The following is a 22,459-nucleotide window of genomic DNA, read 5'->3' as shown; positions in this document are numbered from 1 at the left end:
TTTGTCTATAAAGGAATTTTTAGTTGGGCCCGGTGGCCCCCCAGAATAGAAGACCACATTTTCCAGCCTCTTTTGCAATTAGCCGTGGCCAAGGAAACAAGTTCTAGTCAGCGGGATGTGAGCAGTAGAATTTTGTACTACTTACCGGTCATCCCTTTAAAGGGAGGGGTTGTGCTCTCCCGGCTGGGTTTACCCTTCCTATTGGCTGGACCGTAGCTGTGTTGAAGGTGAGAACAAAATCCCAGTATGGCCTAGCAGTAAGATAGGAAGCCCCTGGGTCCCGGACCCAGCAGTCCCGGGTATGCTGCCCTGAACTGCTTAGGTGATAGAAGAGAGAAACTTCTATTATGTTTGAGCCACTGTTATTTGTGTCTTTGTTGCAGCCAAAATATATCCTGGCAAATACATCTGGCTCCTAGACTCCTAAGGGAAGTTTTTTGAAGCATCTGTGGGACAGGCGCACAATAAAAAGACACACAGGAGGGGAAACCCTTCAGCCTCATCAAGGGTGGATGACATCAAAAGCAGGATAATGATGGATGACATCATGTCTGTGTCACTCCAAAAACCACTGCAGCCATCTGGCCAACGTATGAGTTTGTTAGGGCCGCCATAACAAAATACCACAGCTTGGGGACTTAAACAACAGAAATGTATTTTCTCACAGTTCTGGGGGCGAGAAGCTGAGATCAAGGTGTCGGCAGGGTTGGTTTCTCCTGAGGCCTCTCTCGTTCGCTTGTAGATGGCTGCCTTCTCGCTCTGTCCTTGTGTGGTCTTTCCTGTGTGTGTGTGTGTGTGTGTGTGTGTGTGTGTGTGTGTGTGTGTGTGTGTGCGCCGCTGGTATCTCTCTGTGTGTCCGAATTTCCTCTTCTTAGAATACCAGTCAGCTTAGATTAGAGCCCACTCTACAGCCTCATTTTAATTCCGTTACCACTTTAAAGGCCTTATTTCCGAAAACAGCCACATTCTGAGGTACTAGGTGTTAGGGTTTCAACATATAAATTCAGGGGGACATAATTCAGCCCATAATGGCAGCACAGTCGAAAATGTATGGAACTTGATGCCATTTTGGGCTGCTCAATTAGCCAGCCCTGAAATCACTTGCCTTTGGACTTCTTGTCTTGAAAGGTAATATATTTTCCTTGTTGTCAAAGCCCTTTGATTGTGCAGCCTATTCTCTGCAGCCAAAAGCATCACAACCCAGGCACGGTGTGTTTGCTCAAGCTATTTCCTCTGTCTAGAGTGACCTTCCTTCCCTATGTCCTTCAAGGCTTGGCTTGAATATAACGGGGCTTGGTGGAATGGCTCCTGATTCTGCCTTCCCCAAACAAGTCGCTTGGCCTGTCTCGGAGTTTTTGCTTACGTGTCTTTCTCTCTAGCCAGATCAGGGTCAGCATATGCGCCGTACACCTGCTGCCACATTCCCGCCTCCTGTCCCGTGGCAGGCATTGATAATCAATCTCTTTTTCATGCTGAGAGTAGATCTGGTTTTTAAAATCTTCTACATAGAGCTCGAGGCAGCCCCTGCCAACCCACTGGAGGTGTCTCAAAAGAGATGAATCCTATTTGCCACAACCGTTAAGTCTTTGAGAGCAAGGACTTTGTTTTACTCCTCTTTTTCGATTCACAAGTTATTTTTTTAAGATTTTATTTTTAATAATTACCACATCCAATGTAGGGCTCAAACCCACAACCTCGAGATCAAAAGTCACACACCTACTGACTGAGACAGCCAGGCACCCCTAATATTTTTTTATTTTTTATTATTATTTTTTAAGATTTTATTTATTTATTTGACAGAGAGAGACACAGCGAGAGAGGGAACACAAGCAGGGGGAGTGGGAGAGGGAGAAGCAGGCTTCTCGTGGAGCAGGGAGCCCAATGCAGGGCTCGATCCCAGAACCCTGGGATCATGACCTGAGCCAAAGGCAGACACTTAACGACTGAGCCACCCAGGCACCCCCCTAATTTTTTTTTAATGTTTCAAGTTTTTATTTAAATTCTAGTTAGTTAACATATAATGTAATATTAGTTTCAGGAGTAGAATTTAGTGATTCATCACTTACATATGATACCCAGTGCTCATCGCAAGTGCCCTCCTTAATACTCATCACCTATTTAGCCCATCCCCCCCACTTTCTCTCCAGCAACCCTCAGTTTTTTCTCTATAGTTAAGAATCTCTTGGGGTGCCTGGCTGGCTCAGTCAGTTAAGCATCTGACTCTGATTTCAGCTCAGGTCATGATCTCACGTTTGTGGCTTGTGGGATTGAGCCCCTCGTCTGGCTCTGCACTCAGTGGGGAGTCTGCTTGGGATTCTCTCCCTCCCCCTCTGCCCCTCCCCCAACACGTGCACGAGTGTGAGCGCGCTCTCTCTCTCAAATAAATAAATAAATCTTTTTAAAAAAGAGTCTCTTATGGTTTTTCTCCCTCCTTTTTTTCTTTCCCCTATGTTCATCTCATTTGTTTCTTAAATTCCACATATGAGTGGAATCATATGGTATTTGTCTTTCTCTGACTGACTTATTTCACTTAGCATAACACCTCTAGTTCCACCCACATAGTTGCAAATGGCAAGTTTTTGTTCGTTTTTATGGCTGAGTAATATTCCATTGTGTGTGTGTGTGTGTGTGTGTGTGTGTGTATGAATTTGTATATACATACATACATACAACTTCTTCTTTATCCTCACAAGCCAATTTTAATCATCATGTTACCATCGTATACGCTTCTATTCCCATTTAATCCCTGCAGCAGCCTTATGAGGCAAGCATCATCATTATCTTGCTTTTGACACATAAGACTCTGGGGCTCTGAGAAATCACCTGTTCAAGGTCATACACATTTGAACCTATGTCCACCTGTCTCCACCTACTTCCACTGACATTTACTAAGCACTTGACCTGTTCGTGGCCCTGGGGTGGGCACTGCAGGTTATGCAAAGAGAGTTTGCTATTTCTAGCAGCATTCCGAATGCTTTTGTCCTATTTGATATTCCCAGCAGTTCAGTGATACTTCGAGTTAGTTCAGGAATAACAGAAGTCCTCCTTTTACAGATAGGGAAACTGAGGAACTTGGCACTTGCTCAAGGAGTTAAGTGGGAGTTTTGGTGTCTGGAGCAGTCAGGGATTAGCTTGCACATCCTGGCCTCTTCCTGTTGGCTTGGCATGCTGGTGGAGATCTCACTTCCTGCTGCTGAGACAGCCACCCCGATACAGGGGAGCCCCAGGGAGGGGCTCTGTGAGCTAGCACTAAGCAGCCTGGACCATTTCCCCTCCCCCGGAGGGGGGGAAGGGGGGAAGGCGAGTGGTTGGAGGCTCCAGAGGCCCCCACACCCAGAGGCAGTGGGGAGCTATCTCTCACTCCAATGGGCACTGACCTGGAACACTTGTACCTGCTTTCTCTTTCTTTCTTTCTTTTCTTTCTTTCTTTCTTTCTTTCTTTCTTTCTTTCTTTCTTTCTTTCTTTCTTTCTTTCTTTCTTTCTTTCTTTCTTCTTCTTCTTTCTTTCTTTCTTTCTTTCTTTCTTTCTTTCTTTCTTTCTTTCTTTCTTTCTTTCTTTCCTCCTTTCTTTCTTCCTTTCTTTCTCTTTCTTTCTGCACACCTGTGCTTTCAGAAGAAACTTTCAAAACAATCCAGTGCATTGGCTCCTGCATTTCACAATTTCCAGCTGCTTTCTCATCCATAGTCCGATGTCTTTCTCACCACACCTCTGACTACAGGGCAGGGCATTTGGGATCATTGTTCCCATTGGAAAGATGAGGAAGCTGAGGCCCAGAAATGTTAAAATAAGCAAACTGCCCTAGATCATATAGCAAATCAGTTCCAGAACTAGGGCTTCCAGAACCCAGGTGTCATGGCAAGGTGTGGATGGGTCATTCGGAACCTTCCCAACTGTCCTGGGTGGGATATGCTGAGCACGCTGGCCCTAGAGGTAAGGAACTAGGCTTCAGATCCAGACTGGCCAAATATCCCAGGTCCTCCTCTTATAAACTTGATGACTTTTTTGGGTCAGCCTCTGCAGTTGAGCCTGATTTTTGGATCTGTATAATAGGTATAATGATACCCCAATATTGTAAGGAACGAGAGAGATGAAATATGTAAAGTGCTCAGCACAGAATCACAAAGGGAAACTCGCCTCACTAATACTCTCCCAAGAGACGGTAAAACAGCCCAGGACACACAGACACATAGATAGGTAAATAGTTAACATTTATTGAGCATTTCATATGTGTCAGGAGCTCTTCTAAGTGCATTTAATCCTTACAAGGTCACCATGAGGTCAGACTGCTATTATGCCCATTTTATAGATGGGGAAACAAGTGGGTAAGGGACTTGCCCAAGGTCATCACCCTAGTAAGTGATAAAATCAGGATTCAAACTCAGGCAGCCTATCCTCGAACCCCATGAATACTGCCTCCCTTAATGCTAATGATTAATTTTTAAAATCATAACTTGCTTGGACACAATATTCTATAGTTTAGGAAGCATTTTCCTATCCACTCTTGTATTTATTTCTCACCACAGCAGCCAGAGAGGGAGGCGATGTTTATTCCTACTTCATAGAGAGGAGGGGGCAACCGAGGCTGCACAAGAGGGAATGACTTGTCTTGCCAAGGTCACACAACAAGGTCAGTGGCAGAAGTACAGTTGGAATTCAGGGTTCTCAGACTCCAAACTGGGGGGCCCTTCCCCAGCCTTACTCAGTTCCCAAGCCCCCTCAACAGCAAGCCTTCTGGAGGGAGGCTTGAGGCCTTCTCCCCGGGTAGGTTGTTCTGGCTGGGCTTCCTTCCACTCTTCAGCTGGAGGGGCCCAAGCCTGCATCCTCCACTCGCCTCCGGCCCCCCACCTCTGCTCACTATCAGACGGGAGGGGCAGGAACTCCGGGGCTGGTGGAGTTTCCGACCAGGCAGGAAAAAGAACAAAGGAACTGCGTGGTGGGGAGAGGGTGGAGGAGATGGTCAGGAGGGTGGCAAGAGTAGAGGAGACGCTTCACCATGGAATATGAAGTCAAGAAAGGGAAAAAGGTAGGTGGGAAGTTGGGAGGGATGCAGGGGAAAGAAATGTCCATGGAGCTGGTAAAGTGGGAGGCCTGGGGTGGGGGTGAGGGGCAGTGAGTGGCATGCGTAGAGTCTTTCTTCTCATCAGAAAAGACTGTCCTTCCCACCCTTGGGCAGTCAGACATTTGGACTCAAGCTCCCTAATCTGTCTCCCCACTCACAAGCGGCGTCTGCCATCCCTGGAATGAATAGACAGAAAAACAGGCACCTTCTGGGGAAACCCAGCCACCCAGATTGTTTTGGGAGATACTCCCAACCTGCTTCCATGGCTTTCCTGGGGGCTCCTCACACCGAGAGACAAACACGGAAAAGACACATTCCTCTGCTCCTTACCTCCCCAGGCAGAAGGAGCTCAGCCAGGGCAATTCTGTGCTATAAGGCTGCCTATCCAGGTTGAGACACCTACCTGCTCCCCTGCTGGGTTCCAGCCTAGCCTGCCCCCTCCCCATCTTTATGCCAGAACAGCTCTTCTCCGAAGGCCTCAGCCTGAGGGTCATCCCCCTCACCCCATAGATCCTCACCCCTCCTTAACGTCAGTTTTCTAGTCTGGTTCCTTGGGCACCTCACCTGGTTGTCTTTGCTATTCAGGGGGTCCCTCAGATTCCAACTCCCACCGCCACCCAGCTCTCTTCCTCCAAGAAACTGAGGTCAGGCTGGTCTAAAGGGCTCCCATGTGAATCATGAGGGCTCAGAAGGGAGTCAAGACATAGTGCTGCTTCTCTCTGGGTTTATCCCCTCTCTAGATATTTACTGAACCCTTATTATGTGCCAAGCATGGTGCCTGGTACTGGTGATGATATAGTGGTGAGCAAAGTCAGACAAGGTCTCTGCTCCCTCGAGCTCACATTCTAGTGGGGAAAGCAACTCTTAACTCTTTTTTAAAAAAGCAATGAATATAAAATTGCATAAGAGACTCCATACACAGTGCTGGGATATAGAATATTAGGGGACCCAACCCTAGACTGGTCAGTTTGAGCTGAGATCTGATGGGTGGACGAAAAGGGAGTAGGGAAGAGCATTTCAGGCAGAGGAACAGCATGTGCAAAAGCTCTGCAGTGGGAAGGAACAGAGCAAGTAGGGAGGACTGGAAAGATGGCCCTGTAGCTGGAGGGCAGGAGCGAGGGGCGGGGTGGGGGGGTGCGGGGGTGCGTAAAATGAGGCTGGAGAGGTGGGCAGGGCTGGATCATTAAAGGCCACAAACAAAACATTTAGCTCTTCACTCCATACACAAACACACACACACACACACACACACACACACACACACACACACACACATTCACATACACAGAATCAAGTCCCAGCTCCATAGCTGGCATTCAGGCCCTCTATGGCTCATTCATCTCATCATTCAGCTGCAATAGACCACGTGCATCTTCCCCAGGCTCATGCTCAGCCAGCCCCAGGGGTTTGCACGTGCAAAATATGTGCCTGGAACATCTGCCTGGAATACCCTTTCCCAGATCATTTGTTCTCATTTCTCAGAGCTTCCAGATACTTCATCTAGGCTCCAAGATACTGGTTTTAAAATATGAGCTGGGCCTGTATCAGAATCACCTGGAGTGCTTGTTAAAACATAGATCATTGGGTCTCACCCCCAAGCTCTGATCCAGTAGATCTAGGATGGAATGGGAGAATATGCATTTCTCTTAAGTTCCTCAGTGCTGCCGCTGCTGACCCAGGAACCACACTCGCTGAGAACTGCTCTAAAATGGTGCTCACACTTTCCTGTGAGATTTAGATTCTGTTGGGCTGCATTGGAGTCTAGAACTGGCTTCTTGAATCTTGCTGTAGGCCATCTTTTGTGCAGGTGTCTGTTGGATTCTCCTTAAACGTACTTACTGGCCATTTCTAATTTGGGGGAAAGCACAGAGAATAGCATGACAAATACCTGTGCACTCACCACTCAGCCACATCGACTCTTAATATTTTTCTTACTTGCCCCAGTCTAGACCCACTCCTTCAGTCTGGGCCTGGGCCTGGGCCTTAGCACGCCCTCTGCCCTCACCTGGGTGTTTATTTTATTTTTAAAGATTTTAATTATTTGACAGAGAGAGACACAGTGAGAGAGGGAATCTCTCTGAGGCTTAGTTTCTCCATCTGTAAAATGGGGATCACAGAGGTACCCCTTCTGCAGAGTCTATGAGAATTAAATTAGGTACTAGGTAAGTAAGTAAAATGCCGAATGTGGAAGTGCTCAATAAAGCCAGTTGCTGTTGTTACTGTTGTTCCCCCCAACATCTCCCTGCCTCCCCCCCTCCCAGGGCTTTGTATCCCCCATCCGGAGGCTGGTGTTCCCCAAGGCTGGGCGCCGGGCTGCCTTTCGGACCAGTGTGAGTCGCCGGCCCCTGCACTCGATGCCCCTTTACCCCCCTGACTACCTCATCGACCCTCAGATTCTGCTGTGTGACTATCTGGAGAAAGAGGTCAAGGTATGTGTAGGGTGAGGAGAAGGGTGGGCAGAATCTTGGGGTGAGGAGTAAAGGAGGGGTAAGGTTTTCCTTAACTGTCTTAGGGTCTCTGGCTGGGTCTGATAATGAGGCCAACAAACACAGATGAACAGGAGAAAAGTGTGCACATTTTATTAAATGGTTACATGTCTATGAGAGCTTTCGCAAGGGAATGAAGACCCAAAGAAGTGACCAGAGCAGGAAGCTTTTATATCTTTTTGACACTAAATTTATGAAGAGCTGACAAGGGAGAAGGGTTTGGGCTAGGGGAGTAAAAGGTGAAGAAATAACAAGGTTTGTTTTTACAGCCTTCTTGGCCCTAAATTCCCTGTGTCTGGTGAGAAGGAGGTCTCCCTCCAGGTACAGGGAGGGTACTTTTCAGGTGGGAGATTTTTCTCCTGCTTTCGGGTAAGAAGGGTGGGGGAAGGTCAGAGTAACCTTCCTGCTTCTACCATTTTCTTCAACTCCTTCAAGCTTAAGATATTCAATATGCCAACGCCATATTTGGGGGTAGTGTGTTCTGGATCCCATCAGGAGAGACTGTACCTCTCTCACACCAAGCCCTGACCAGCCCGGTCTCACACAGGGGAGGCTCAGAGGAAAGAGACCTGGGTTCATGACAGCCTAGCTCCTGCCTTATGCTGTGGACCCTCAGCAAATGACCTCCACCCACTCAGCCTCAGTGTTTCCATTTCAACACAGGGCTCAAAACCTACTCACAGGAGAGAGCAGATGGGAAAAGCCATACCTTCCTGTGAGGTTTTACCGCAGTAATGTTGTTGCTACTCAGATAGTGGATGAACTTGTTATAGGAACCCAGGTCAGCAAGCCAGAGGGGACTAAGGTCCCTCAAGGGTTTTACTACTGTTTCATGAGCACCATGAAGAAGCAATGGAGAATCCTCATTACCCAAGGAAGATTGATATGGGGGTAGGAGTGTTAGATTTGGCAAAAACAGGCTGCCCAGTTAAGTGTGAATTTCAGAAAAGCAACGAGTACTTGTTTAGTATTAATATGTCCTAAATACTGCATGGGACTAAAAATACTTTAAAAAATTTTTTTTGAAGTATTCACTGTTTATGTGAAATTCAAATTTAGCTGGCGTCTTGTATTTTACCATATATGGAGGGTAAAGCTAACTAATAAATCCACTTAAATATTGGGGACTGAAATTTCATAGAGAATAAAAGAAGAAAAAGGTTTGATTGGTGGAATTCACCTAGAAGAACAAAACTAAAAATAAAGTTAATTTCTTACATTGAATAACATTAAAGTTCGGGATAACATTAAGTTTCAACTAAGAATGAATGAAGAATTATTATATTGATTTGGGGCATCATTTTTTGGGGTCTGGCTTCTGTGACCACCTTAATAGCTATCATCAGGTTATGATCAATTCAGATATTTCTACTTCAGTCTATATTCACTGGGTCAGTGAGGAGTTCTGGGTTATCCAAGGCTTCAAGGTGACCTCTCTGTGCCCTTCTCCCACCCCTACCTCCCATTTCCTGTCCAGTTCCTGGGCCACCTCACCTGGGTTACCTCCTCACTGAACCCCTCCAGCCGCGACGAGCTCCTGCAGCTGCTGGACACGGCCAGGGTGAGGCCCTGGGGAGGGTTAGGGCTGGGTCTTGTCCTCTTCTTCCTCTCCCACCCAAGCCCCTCGGGGACCCAAGAGATCCGAACCCCCTGCAGCAGTTGAAGGAGCTGCCGCTGAAGACCACAGCGGAGCAGGACAGTATCCTGAGCCTGTCGGCCCGCTGCCTGCTGCTCACCTGGCGCGACAACGAGGAGCTAATCCTGCGTATCCCCACGCATGAGATCGCCGCCGCCTCCTACCTGCAGGACGACGCGCTGCACCTGCTGGTGCTTAAGACCGGTACAGCGGGCGGGGCGGGGCCGGGGGCAGGGCCGGGAGGTGAACGCGGAGAGAAAGGGCCCAGCGTCTAGTTTTGGGAAAGGAGTGACCTGGGGTGGGGAGGGGGTGGGTTGCTGAGGGTGGATGGTGTGTGATGGAAAAGGCCAACCACACTACCCCGAGACTAAGAGTAGGCCATGGCCATACGCAAGAAGACGCGGGCCCAGGTTGAGGTTGAGTTTGAAGGGTGGACGGCTTGAGCCACCAGCCTGAGGCCAGGTAGCGGGGCTGGGAAGGCTGGAGGAGCCCAAATTCTGGGACTTGAAGTTAAAGCGCGTGGTGAAGCTGAGCAAGACAGAGGCGCGCCAAGAGCTCGGGCGAGGGGCGGAGTCTGAGCTAGGGGCGTGACCATATGCCGAGGAGGCGGAGCTCCTGGCTGGAGTGATGGTGGGACAGGTCAGACCGCAAGCAAGACTAGGGTGGAGCCGAGGCCGGGGGGGGGGCCCCAAAAGTAAGGACAACGCGGGGGGCGGATCTGGCCTCGAGACTTTGAAGGCAGACGTGGGGCCAGGCGCCGCTGGTCCGCAGCTGGTCTCGGGAGGGGGCTCTTAGCCCGGATCTCCTGACCGCCGTCCCGCCTCTCCTAGGTCTGGGCGTGGACCCGGTGCCAGCCGGCGTAGACGCCAGCCCCGGCGGCGCAGGGCGCGACCCGGGCCAGCCGGGCGCGGCGCCCGAGAAGCGGCGGGGGGGCACCACGGAGCGGCGCCACACCATCTGCAGCCTGGACTGGCGGATGGCGTGGGGCGGGGGCGCGGGCGCAGAGGCCCGGGCCGGGGGCAGCGGCGGCGGCAGCCTGGAGCGCCAGCGCGCCGGGGCGCGGGCGTCGGGCAGCTGGGAGCGGCGGCAGACGTTCAGCGGCAGCTGGGAGCGGAGGCACGCCGGCGGCGGCGGCGGCGGCGGCGCGGGCAAGCCGGGCGGCAGCTGGGAGCGGAGGCAGGCGGGCGGCGGCGGCGGCGGCAGCTGGGAGCGGCGCCACCCGGGCTCCAACCCGCTCGACCCGCAGGACCCCAGCCCCGACGCCTACTGCAACCTTGTCATCCTGGCTGTGGCCAACAGGGTGAGCCCGAGGGCACCCGGAGCCCCTGCGCCCTGCCTCCCGGCCGCGTCCGGGGTTGGAAGGCGTCGCTCTCCACCCCACCCCGCTCCGTTCCTGGGGTCTTTCCTTCTCCCTCCTGAGGCCCTACCTAGGACTTCGGGTACTACCTGTGTATCCACGACGCCAAAGGGCTTCTAATCCCCAGCCTGCACACCTCCCCCTTGCCCCAATGGGATGGAAACTCCAAACAGCCCAAACAGACTGGATCGAACCCCTCCTCCAGCCCTGCTTTCTCCCGCGTTGTCAATGTCCGCACTACCACGGTAACAATCATGAGGACACTCATTACCAGCACGAATGGAATGCCAACACATGCCAGGCAAGGAACCAGCATTAACACATTTCATTCTCTCACTAACCCCTAGAGGCAAACATTACAAGCCTCCTCATTCTAGAGAGGAGGAAAGTGAGACCCAGAGGCTAAGTAACTTGTGGAAGGTCACACAGGAACCAGGTGGTGGTTTCAACAGAGACCAGGGAAGTTCAAGCCTGTACTCTTGTTAACTATGGCAGTCATCCAAGGCAGAAGCCTTCCATTCTTGCCTTTCCTGCCCTCGCCCCCATTCTCCATATTCACCCTTGCTTTTATTCATTTGACCATCTTTATTGAGCACCAGCTTTGTCCTAGGCATTGGGCTAAGTGCTATGGATGCAGAGATGAGCAAAGACATATTTGGTGCCCTCCCTTCGGGAGCTCAATCTAGCAGACACCATCAAGTCCTGAATTGTCTAAACTTTTCCTCTGGCCCAGGGCCCCCAACCCCTCCCCCCACCCCGAAGTACCCTAGTGAACAAAACAGTCTCATGGCATTTAAAACACTGAGAACTCCAAATTTTATCTCTCAGCAAATCTCCAGGCATGTTTCTCCAATCGGCCTCTCCATATGGTGGGCTAATGACCATCTCAAACTTAACACATCCAAAGCTAAGCGCCCAGTCTTCTCCCCCAAACCTGCTCCTCCCTTGGTCTCCCTGTGTTGATTAATGGCAGCTCTGTCCTTCCCTGGTTCAGATCAAAACCTGGCGGTGATCTGTGACTCATCTTGCTCTCACACAACACATATCCATTCCGTCAACAAATCCTGTTTGCCTTATTTTTAAAGTCTATCCCAAGCCTATGTACTTCTCCCCACCCTCCACTGTCCCGACCCAGGTCCACGCCCCATCTTCTATCATCCAGATCATGCATTTAGATCACAGATTCGGCTCTTGCTTATAACCTGATCCCCCCACAGTCAGAGCAGTCCCGTTAACACATAAGTCTCATCATATCACCGCTCAAAATCTTGCCGTGGCTCCCCATTTCACTCAGAGTAAGAGCTAATGACCTTACAACTGCTTATAAGGCCTCCCACCTTATCGTGGTGGCTGAAGCCCATTTCCTCCCTGGCCTCATCTCTTTCTAGGTCCCCCTTTCTGCACTTCATTCCAGCCAGACTGGGTCTCCTTGTAGAGTGCAAGAGACCTGTGCATTCTGGATGGTTCACTATGGTATCTCTGACACCTAAAACAGTGCCTGGCACGTGATAAATATTGAATGAATGGATGAAGTGGTGCGTATTATATTCCTATACCTTGTGATGGGGACCAAGAAGAAAACAAACAGATTGCAGTGATAATGAGGGAGGAGATCCATTTTCCATAGAGAAAGTGAGTTTGTGCCTTTTAAACTGAAATGTGGAGGGGAGGAAGGAGTCAGCAAGGCAAATTGGTAGGAAAATGAATTCCAAGCAGAGGGAACAGTGCTCCCTGTCTATCTCACTGGACTGTGAGGGCTTGAGGGTACAGACCTCATCTAATTCACCCCTGAGACCTCAGAGTCTGGCCCAGTGCGTAAAATAGGGCTAAATGAGAATTAGTCCTATCCTATGAAGAGTTGTTTTTCAGGAGTATCTGATTCTCTGGCCTCCTATCCAAGGGCTTGTGGTCCCAAGGAGGGCACAGGAGTTAGAATCAAAAAACCTGAATGCCAATAGTAATTAATGCTAAGAACTTGCTGTGTGAGCTGGAAGAGTCACCTAGCCACTCTAAGGCTCAGTGCTTTTAACTATAAAAGAAGGATACTTTCTCCCCTGTCTGTTTTGTAGGGTTATTGTAAGGATCAATCCTGCCCCTCCTGGGTTACATTTTAATTCATACCCTAGGCTTTTTAGAGGCACAAAATAGGAAATGGTACCATGAAGATGGTCTCATCAGTGATTGTCTTTCTGGATCTCTTGCTTAGAGACATAAAGAGGTAGGGGCGCCTGGGTGGCTCAGTCGTTAAGTGTCTGCCTTCGGCTCAGGTCATGACCCCAGGGTCCTGGGATCGAGCCCCACATCGGGCTCCTGGCTCAACGAGGAGCCTGCTTCTCCCTCTCCCTCTGCCTCTCTCCCTGCTCATGCTTTCTCTCTCTCTCTCTCTGTATCTCTGTATCTCTGTGTCTCAAATGAATAAATAAAATCTTAAAAAAAAAAAGACATAAAGAGGTAAATTAGAAAGGCAAATTCCTCTTCAAATTTGCAGTCTCAAGAAACTTTCACCCAAGAATTGAAATTCCTGCCTCCTATCAGAGACTGAAGTTTATGTATTCATCCTACTTCCATTATTGCCCTGGGTGCCAGAAAGCTCAGATCTAAATATGGCATCCAGTAGTAGTAACTATGTTGAGCCTAAAATTTTCATACATGTAATTCTTCCTCCTCCTAGTAGGTATCAGGAGTCCTGGGTTCTAGTCCTGGCTAATCATTTCACCTCTCTGAGCCTCAACTTCCTACCGGAATTTAACTAAACTAGGGCTTATTTTATCTTATTTTATTTTATTATTTATTTATTTTTTTAAGTAGGCTCCACACCCAGCGTGGAGCCCAACATGGGGCTTGAACTCATGACTGTGAGATAGAGACCTGAGCTGAGATCAAGAGTTGGATGCTTAACCAACTGAGCCGCCCAGGTGCCCCTAGGGCTTATTTTAGATAAACTTTAGAAGGTCCTATGAATCCCCTAGAAATCTGGGATGCATTTTTCAGAGCAGAAGACAGAGTTGCTGCTGGACTCTATTACAGAGTTCAAGATCCAGAGGATGGCCATACAATTTTGATGGGGAATGTGCTCCAAGTTGATTTAAAGGTGCCCATAGGTGTGTGTGTGGCCCTCCGAGCCTCCTCACACTGTTTAAGGGGGCAGGGGTGTCCTGAGCACTGGAGAGGCCTGAGCGCTCTGTCCTCATCCCTGGGCCAGGATGCTGCCGAGGAGTCCTGTGCCCTCATCTGTCAGGTCTTCCAGATCATCTACGGGGACCAGAGCATTGAGTGCGTGGACCGGGCTGGCTACCACTACACGTCCACGCCCGAGCAGCCGTGGCTCTGCAGTCGCAGTGAGTACTGGAACTGGCTGCCCCCCGCCCCCCGCTGTGAAACATCCCAAAGGCCAGGGAGGGGGGCTGCCCCAGGACTCAGGGCCAATGAATGCCTTTAGGGGTCCTGAGCTCTACCACAATTACAGTGTCCTCCCCCAACCCTGCTGCCCTTATGTAGTTAAAATAAAATGTCAGTTTTCATTATGACCTCAAACTTAGCTTCTTCACAGATATTCTGGTTGCCAGATTCAGAATGAGCCCCTCAAAGCTGAACTTTTTTCCCCGCTTTCGTTTTTGATGTCCTTGCTTTGCAGAAATCCAGGCACATGCATTGTCTATTCACTGAGCTGTCTAGCTCCACTAGGAATCTAGGTCAAAACCAAGATTTCCAGACCCACCCTTGAATGCAATCAAGGGCTAGAATGAGAACGAGCTAATAGAGGCATTTATTGAGCACCAACTATGTGCCAAGCACAGTACCAATGTGCCAAGTCTTATTTAATCCCCATAGCGACCTTGTCGGTCCTATTTGCCACTGTATCCCCTGTGCCTAGCACAGGACTAGGGACACCACAGATGCTCGACAAGTGTTTTTTGAGTAGATGAAAGAACTCTCTGAAGCCTTATGATTCCAGTTTTACCGATGAGGACATGAAGGCTCAGAGTAGTCAGTAAATTGCTCAGGGTCTTACTCAGCAAGTAAGTGGGAGAGTCGGGATTCAAACCCAGGTGTGTCTGATTTCTAAAGCTTCTACCTGCAGCTCCTCCCATGCTACTTTCCAGGCCACTAAGTGACTTTCCTCAGCCACAGTCCCCTCAATGTGCTCCCTGTTTGCATAGCTCCAGCCACAGAGCTCTTTCCTCCCGGAGGCACTCCCATCCGTGGGAACCGTGGTTATTGGGAAGTTGGGATGGTTCATCAACTCTCACAGGATGATGGGTAAATTAATGAGATAAGTCAACAAGTATTTCAACAAATTCATTCTATTCAACAAATATTTACTGAAGCACCTGCTATCAGCAGGATGTACCGGGGAGCAGGACCAGACGTGGCCCTGCTCTCACAAGGCTTGCTTTGCTGAGGTAGGCCCACAGTAATTACATAGTTACACAAGGAAAATGTAGCCACATGTTGTACTCTGAGAACACAGACTGAGGAACCGGCCTCACCTGGGAAGTCAGGGGGTGTCGCGAGGAAGTGACACTGAGTGAGCCAAGATCAGAAGGGTAAGGTTAGTGGATTCAGAGAGGTAACAGGGCTAGGTAGAGAGCAAGTTCTCTGTAAATGGTGCTTCTATCCTCTCAAGATTTGAGGTTATTTCCCTCAAAGTTCTTTTTTTTTTTCCTTGCCTCAAACACAGTTTTCAAAACATTACCTCACCTGTTCCCTCACCTGCTATTCCCAAGACCCCCATGAGGCAGGCAGGAAGGTGGTATTGTCCCAACCTTGGGGAAGTTGAGGGCCAGGAGAGAGGAGGTGAGTTGCCCAAGGTTGGCTGTGTGTTGGTGGTGGGGGTAGGAATCATGGTCAAAATCTTCCAGTGGCTGCCTAATTTCACTCAGGGTAAAAGCTAACACCCTTACGGGTTCTGGGTTCTGGCTCTCCCATGGGCTTGTCAGAGTCTGGGTCTGGATCCTCTGAGCTCACTGAAGCCCACAGAGATCAGTTTACCTATGCCCTCCATGCCCTCCATGCTACAAGGCCATCCATGCTGCAGCCACCATCCCAACCACAGGGAGGGGCTGAGGCTGGGGCCTCAGGGAGCTGGGGATGTTGGTCCCTGGTCTGCTGCCTCTAACCGCCCCTCTGTCTCCTGACCCCAGGTGAGAGCTGCCGCACGGATGGGACTTACGCCTACGACGCCGACTTCAGCTGCTGCAGCTCCTTGTGGGTACCACCCTGCCCCCCTCCTACACCCCTGCACAAACCGGGTCACTCTTCTGGGCATTCTTGAGCCCCCCGTGGGCAAGAGAGGGTGGGAGAAGATGACCCCACCTCGATTTGTGCTGATGCCCTGGGCCCTGGTGGGGGAGGGCATAGGTAAACTGATCTCTGTGGGCTTCAGTGAGCTCAGAGGATCCAGACCCAGACTCTGACAAGCCCATGGGAGAGCCAGAACCCAGAACTGGGCCCATGTAGGCCTACAGTTCTCTGCTCGTCATCCAGACACAGTGGCCTGCAGAGCCCAAACCACAGCTAATACCAAAAAATAATTTTGGTTTACTTTAGTTTTAATTCCATATAGTAGAAAACCCTAAAAAAACATAGAGCTTTAAACAAGATAGCTTTTTTCCACCTTGTTTCTTATATAAAATAAACCAGGAGTTTATGGCCTTATGGTCAGCAGGGGTCCAGGCTTCTCTTCTCCCCACTCCTTGGCGCTTGCTCCCATCCTCAAAGTCACCTCATGGACCAAGATGATGGTCATAGCTCCAGTCATCGCGGTGGCCTGCCAGGGGGCTCGGTAAAGAGCTTTGCTGGGAGTCCCACCTCATGCCTCTGCTTGTGTTGCATTGGCCAGAACTTGGTCACGTGGCCACCACGAGCTGCCAGCAAGTCTGGGAGTGCCGTACTAACAAACTCACCTGGGAACATTGTCCAGGGTTCTGTTTAGTATGACCAACCCCTGCCTCCAGCACTGAGGGGGTTCCCAGGACATGGGAATTTCAGTACAAACACCAGGGAAGTCCCAGGCAAACTGGGACAAGTGGGTCATGCTGGTTCTGCTAAGGTCTAGACTTGACAGGTAGCAATCTCTGCCGGTAATATACGCCTTACTTTTTTTTTTTCCTCTTTGGTGGCAATATATTCGCCTTCTTAATACTGTGTGCTCTTGGGCCAGTCCTTAAACAACCTGATGATATCCCCGGGAGAGATGGCAATCATGATAATGACTAACCTTTGAGCTTGCTGTGTGCCTAGTGCTATTCTATAAAGCACTTCATTTTTTTTTCAAGTAAACTTTACCCCCAACATGGGGCTTGAACTCATGAGCCCAAGATCAAGAGTCACATGCTCTACCGACTGAGCCAGCCAGGTGCCCCCAAGCGCTGCATTTTTTAAAAAAAATCAACGTAGCAACATTACAGTGGCTATTGTTTATTTATTGCTTGTAGTCCATGACTCTAAGTGCCATATGAAGAGATTCCTCTAATTCTTGTGACATCGGTTTTTGTCATCCCACTTTACAGATGGAGAAACTGAGGAATAGAGAAGCTAAGCAGCTTGCTCAGGGTCAAGCAGCTAGTAAGTTGTAGGCCTGAGGTTTGAACCTGAGCAGGCTAGCTCCAGGTCCACATCCCCTAACCATTATGCTATACTGCTTTTCTGTAGGTAATAACGCAAGATGGTTCTGGAACAATTTATAAACCAGGAGGCAGGTTGACCTTTATTTTAGGTAAAAAAAAAATTTTTTTTTTTTGAGAGAGAGAGAGAGAGAGCAGGGGGAGGGGCAGAGGGAGAGAGAATCTTTTATTCTAAAAAAGATTTTATTTATTCATTTTGAGAGAGAACGTGTGTGTGCATGAGCAGGGGGAGGGGCAGAGGGTGAGAGAGAGAGGGAATCCCAAGCAGACTCCAAGCTAAGCTTGGAGCCCAATGTGGGGCTCCATCCCACAACCGTGAGATCATGACCTGAGCTGAAATCAAGAGTCGGATGCTTAACCGACTGAGCCACTCAGGTGCCCCAGGTTGAGTTTTTATTAAGCAAGATTTCCTGAGTACCTATCATGCGCCAGAGATTGTGCTGTGTGCTAGGGTTACAGTGGGGAACAAGACAAGGATGAGACCTGTGCTTGGCACAGGGCAGGTACTTAACAAAGGAAGAAACCAACGTCCCTGCTTCTGCATGGTTTATGGCGCAAGCACAGTGTCTAGCACAGGAGACAATGAAATCATGATTTAATAGAAATAAGCATTAATGATAAGCACGAAAGAGAATAAGCACCTCAGGGTACTGAGAGAGAGGCCATGGGAGCCTTCCTCATCTGGGGAGTCCGGAGGGCCTCTCAGAGCTGAGGACACTTGAACTGAGACCCAGAGGAGGAAAAGGGAAGAGGGCCCCAGGCAGAGGGGCAGACAGTGCAAGGATTCTGAAGCAGGATGAAGCTTGGTGCATTTGAGGAGAAGCCAAGAGGCCGCCATGGACATTGATGGGGGGATCTGGAAAGGCCTCTCATGTCATGGCTAGACTTATGGGTTTGTGACCACATTTGACAGAGGATCTAACGCAGTCATTGGGAGAGGGGGTCAGGGAAAACTTTGTCGAGAAGGTGACATTTAAGCTCCAGTGATGAATAAGAGTTAGAGGGAACAGCATGTGCAAAGGCCCAGGGGTGAAGAGGCACTTGGAGTATTAGAGGAGAAGAGAGAAGGCAGAGTGGCCTGAGCATGCAGAGCAAGGGTGCGGTGAAGCAACAGAGGCAGCCGGGGCCAGATAATGTGGGGCCTTGGAGGCCAAAATGGGATCCAGGATGCGGCCTTGGGCCCAGAGCATCAGTAGCTGTGCCTTCCCAGCTCCACCTGCTACAGGGAGAGGAGCTCGAGGGAGCTGAGTGAGGGCCCCCCTTTCTGCCTGTCTCTGCAGCAATGGCTCCCAGGATACATTTGAAGCGTGTTATAGTGGTACGTCCACACCCTCTTTCCATGGCTCCCACTGCAGCGGCAGTGACCACAGCGGCCTGGGCCTCGAGCAGTTGCAAGATTACATGGTCACGGTGAGCTGGGGCAGGCAATGTGGACAGCACAAGCAAAGGCCCGGAGGCTGGAGAAAGCACAGGGAGTATTTCAGGAATCATGAATAATCCTGGACATAACTGAAGCAGACGTTGAAGATCAGGGCGGGATATGAGGTTAGGAGAGTAAACTGAGGCCAGCTTGTGAAAGCCTTAGCTAGTGTCGGCTAGCATTACCTGAGTGTTTGCTCTGTATCAGGCACTGTTCTATGCACTTTTTATGCATTTATTGTAATCCTCTTAATGACCAAAGTAGGAGGTGCCACCATTATCCTCACTACATATAAGAAAAGTAAGGGTCAAGGAGGTTGTCACGTACCCAAGATCACAGAGCTGACCAAGGGGCCAGGATGTGAACTCAGGCAGCTTGAGTCCACATCCCATGCTTAGATGCAGCCCAGAGGGTCTTGATGCCCCCCAGTAGGCCATGGGAGGGTTTCAAGGGAGGTCTTGGCCAAATATACCCTTACAGATAGGGCTCTGGGTCTTTTAGGCAAAGGTTGGGTGGGGCTTGCTCCCCAGGACTGATCTTGAATGTTGTCCCTACAGTTGCGGAGTAAACTGGGGCCCCCTGAGATCCAGCAGTTTGCGGTGCTCCTGAGGGAGTACCGGCTGGGGCTGCCCATCCAGGACTACTGCGCAGGCCTGCTGAAGCTCTACGGAGACCGGCGCAAGTTCCTCCTCCTTGGTGAGCCACCTGCCAACCTCCCCAAGGTCTGCCAAGGCCCCTACATGGTCCATGACATTCCCTATCAGGCATCAGGCTAGAAGTGTTCACTCTTATTCTTCAGCCTCCAATAAAGCCAAGATCGAGAAATCCATGGTGCTTTTGAGGAGAAAGGTGCAGAACAGAGGATGGACTTGCTTGCAGTCATGGGGCCTAAGAAGAGCACTAATACAACCATTCACCTTCATAGCAAAGCTGGGTGAGGGGATGATTCTCCCCATTTACCCCATGGGGCATCTGAGGCTCACAGAGGCTAGGGAGCTTGTCCAAGGTCACACAGCTGGTAAGGAAGGCTAATAATAGCACCAGGAATGATAGTACTAATAAGCTAACGGGCATTTTGCAGTTACCCTGTGTCAAGCATCATCCCATTGAATGCTCCAGTTTTGGAAAGTAGAACCTTATTGCCCCCATATTGCAGATGAGGAAACTGAGGCTCCCCATATTGCAGATGAGAAAGCTGAGGCTCAGAGAAGCAAAGTAAAGTACTGAAGTCGCATAGCTAATGAGTAGAGATGGAAGCCAAACAAGCTGACTTGTCTGGGACACTCAGTGTGTGTGCTAAGCACCTCCTCACATCCCCACCGGGAGAACTGGTGCAATTATCTCCGTTTCACAGGCGAGGAAAGTAAGGCTCGGAGTAGCTATTTAATGAGGATCACACAACGAATAACTGGGAATGTAACTGTTACAGTAACAAGCTAACCTGTAGTGAGCATTTACTCTGTGCCGAGCATTAGGTCATTATTCTCTGGAGCAGAGTCGAGGAACTTGTGCAAGGCCACACAGCCAGCCAGCGGCGGGGTGGGGATTTGAACTCAGATCTCTGCAGAAGGTGGTTCCAGTGTGGGAGGGGGAGGGCTGACCCTCGAGGAGTCCCCCTGCCTGTCGGCCCCGCAGGGATGCGGCCCTTCATCCCGGACCAGGACATCGGCTACTTCGAGGGCTTCCTGGAAGGGGTGGGCATCCGCGAGGGCGGCATCCTCACCGACAGCTTCGGGCGCATCAAGCGCAGCATGAGCTCCACGTCGGCGTCGGCGGTGCGCAGCTACGACGGCGCGGCCCAGCGGCCCGAGGCGCAGGCCTTCCACCGGCTGCTGGCCGACATCACGCACGACATCGAGGCGCTGGCCCCCGACGACGAAAGCACGGACGAGGAGGCCCGGGACTCCCCTGGCGGGGGCGACGCAGCTGAGGACAACTACCTGTAGCCGCAGCCCATGCGGTCGGTGGGGACACACCTGCACTCCCTCCTGTGGGATCCCGGGCCCTGGGACCCCCCTCGCACCGGACGCGGGCCTCCACTCCCCGGGGTGTCCGTCCCTACCCTCGGGGCTCCAGTCCCTGCAATACCGAGAATGTCCTGCAGGAGGCGGGACCCTAAAGTCCTGGGCAGTCGCCTGGGGTTCAGCAGGCCCTTCGGCCAGACCCGGTTGGGCAGCGCCCTGCTTTGTCCCACTAACCCCAGGCGCGGCCCCAGGACAACTCGTCTTTCCCGCGACTCCCGCAGCTTTCTGGAGGCCAAGGGAGGGATGACGGGTGGGCTCCACCTGCTGGCGGACTGAGAAAAGAATTCCCAGAGCCCACAGACCGCTGTGCCTCCTGTTTTACACTTTGAGAAACTGAGGTTCAAAGAAGGGGAAGAAACTTGAGGGAATCTCCTATTTCTCCTTAGATATTACTTCAAACTAACCATACTAAATAGCGTCGAGGGTCTTTTTAGGGCTCTAAATGGCAGGGTCGCCCCTCCCCTGATGGCAGGAATTGGATCATCAGTGTGAAATAGAGGTTTTTCTCTACTGGCACTTAAGTCAGAAATAGGTGATCGGGGTCCCAGTCCTGGCCCTAAGACTCTGAACAAGTTGCTTGTTCAGGTCTTGGATTTGGAGCCAGACGGACCTAGGGCTCCTGTCCGGTTAGTGTTCTCACCTCTTGGTGATTTCCATTCCCTCATCTGTTGATGAGGTGGGCCCCTCCCGCTTCACAGGGTGGTTCTGGGTACTAACAAAAGTCAAGACCTTAGTGCTGGGTCCAGCACATGATAGGCACCCAATAAAAGCTGTTCCCTTCCACATCTAACACTTTCAGATTTGGTCTGTCTGTCTTGCCTGGGAGCAGTGGGGTGGGAACTGAGGTGGGGGGTGGGCTGTAAGAAGACCCTTGGGGGAGTTTGTGAAGAGGAAATAGGACTTGCTCCTCACGGCTCTATGACACCCTGGCTCTGGGTTCAAGCCCCAAATGAAAAGTCCCCAAGACTTCACAGGCTGCCATCATGGGAGTCCGTGATCGTTGAAGAAACCTGATGGCAGGGTTGGAGAGGTAGAGAAGTCAGCGTAAGGACAACATTCAACACGGCCTGAGTAAAGGCTTGGAGGCTAAAAGGGATGAGTCCTGAGAGAATGTCAGAGACTCACACAGAATTGCTAAAATTCATTTGCAAAACTTTACAGAGCCTTCCATGTTGAGACCGTGAGGTAGGTACAATTATCACCAATTTTAAAGTAACATTATTAGGGCTTCAGGTCCAGAGTTCCATGATTTATACCCAGTTTGTAGCAAATGGCCATCCCATCATAATTAGTCCTTCAAGGCCCTCTGATGTTTTCTTTGGTTTATTTCCCCCTTCTAGCCACACATTCCCCACACTCCTTCCCCTTCCCACTGTGCGCACCCACCCTACGTGTTGATATATGGCCCTGAACATAAAATACACAATGCTTTGTGTGTGTATTTACCCTACATGAATGGTGTTGTGTAAAGATCTCATTCTGTTGCTTTCTTTTCACTCTATCATATGATTTTTAAGATAACCCATGTTGCTGTGGAAATATCTAGCTTATCACAGCAAATTGCTGCAAAGCATTCCCAGCTGAGCATCCATGGTTTTATTTATCCACCCCCACCCCCACCCCAGGGATGGACACCAAGGTGGCTTCCAACTTCCTCTCACCGCAAACAACACTGTGATGAACATCTTTGAACATGACCCTGTGGGCCTATGTGAAAATTTCTTTGGACCCTATACCCAAGTGGAATTAGTAAATCACATATGTGTTTTAAATGTCACTAAATTCTATTTGTGGCATGTGAAAGATGCTTGTCTCCCCACATTTTCATTTGCTTTTACATTATCCGACTG

The 22,459-nt window shown here is 50.2% G+C and overlaps 1 protein-coding gene across 2 annotated transcripts; it reads left to right on the top strand.

Moving 5' to 3' along the window:
- The first annotated feature begins 4,923 nt into the window (after positions 1-4,923).
- CCM2L (CCM2 like scaffold protein) lies at positions 4,924-21,399 on the top strand. Of its 2 annotated transcripts, none has more exons than XM_036093145.2 (10): positions 4,924-5,024; positions 7,322-7,489; positions 9,024-9,107; positions 9,203-9,386; positions 10,013-10,482; positions 13,742-13,877; positions 15,684-15,747; positions 18,446-18,575; positions 19,143-19,281; positions 20,221-21,399. In XM_036093145.2, exons 1-10 carry the CDS (start codon positions 4,995-4,997, stop codon positions 20,529-20,531), a joined length of 1,716 nt encoding a protein of 571 aa, XP_035949038.2. In that variant the 5' UTR covers positions 4,924-4,994; the 3' UTR covers positions 20,532-21,399. The 2 variants fall into 2 exon arrangements, with proteins under 2 accessions (XP_035949038.2, XP_035949039.2); XM_036093146.2 differs by lacking the exon at positions 20,221-21,399 and adding an exon at positions 19,385-20,214.
- The last annotated feature ends 1,060 nt before the right edge of the window (positions 21,400-22,459 follow it).

The sequence above is a fragment of the Halichoerus grypus genome, chromosome 10, assembly GCF_964656455.1.
Source record: "Halichoerus grypus chromosome 10, mHalGry1.hap1.1, whole genome shotgun sequence".
NCBI classification, from domain to species: domain Eukaryota; kingdom Metazoa; phylum Chordata; class Mammalia; order Carnivora; family Phocidae; genus Halichoerus; species Halichoerus grypus.
The sequence above is the reverse complement of the archived record's forward strand: the minus strand, read 5'-3'. Positions and strand labels throughout refer to the sequence as shown.

Excerpts from the sequence above, each read along its gene's own strand:
- CCM2L (XM_036093145.2), top strand. The coding sequence starts at position 4,995 with ATGGAATATGAAGTCAAGAAAGGGAAAAAG. Across the intron at positions 9,387-10,012 it reads CCTGCTGGTGCTTAAGACCG|GTCTGGGCGTGGACCCGGTG; the intron begins GTACAGCGGGCG and ends CGCCTCTCCTAG. Across the intron at positions 13,878-15,683 it reads GCCGTGGCTCTGCAGTCGCA|GTGAGAGCTGCCGCACGGAT; the intron begins GTGAGTACTGGA and ends TCCTGACCCCAG.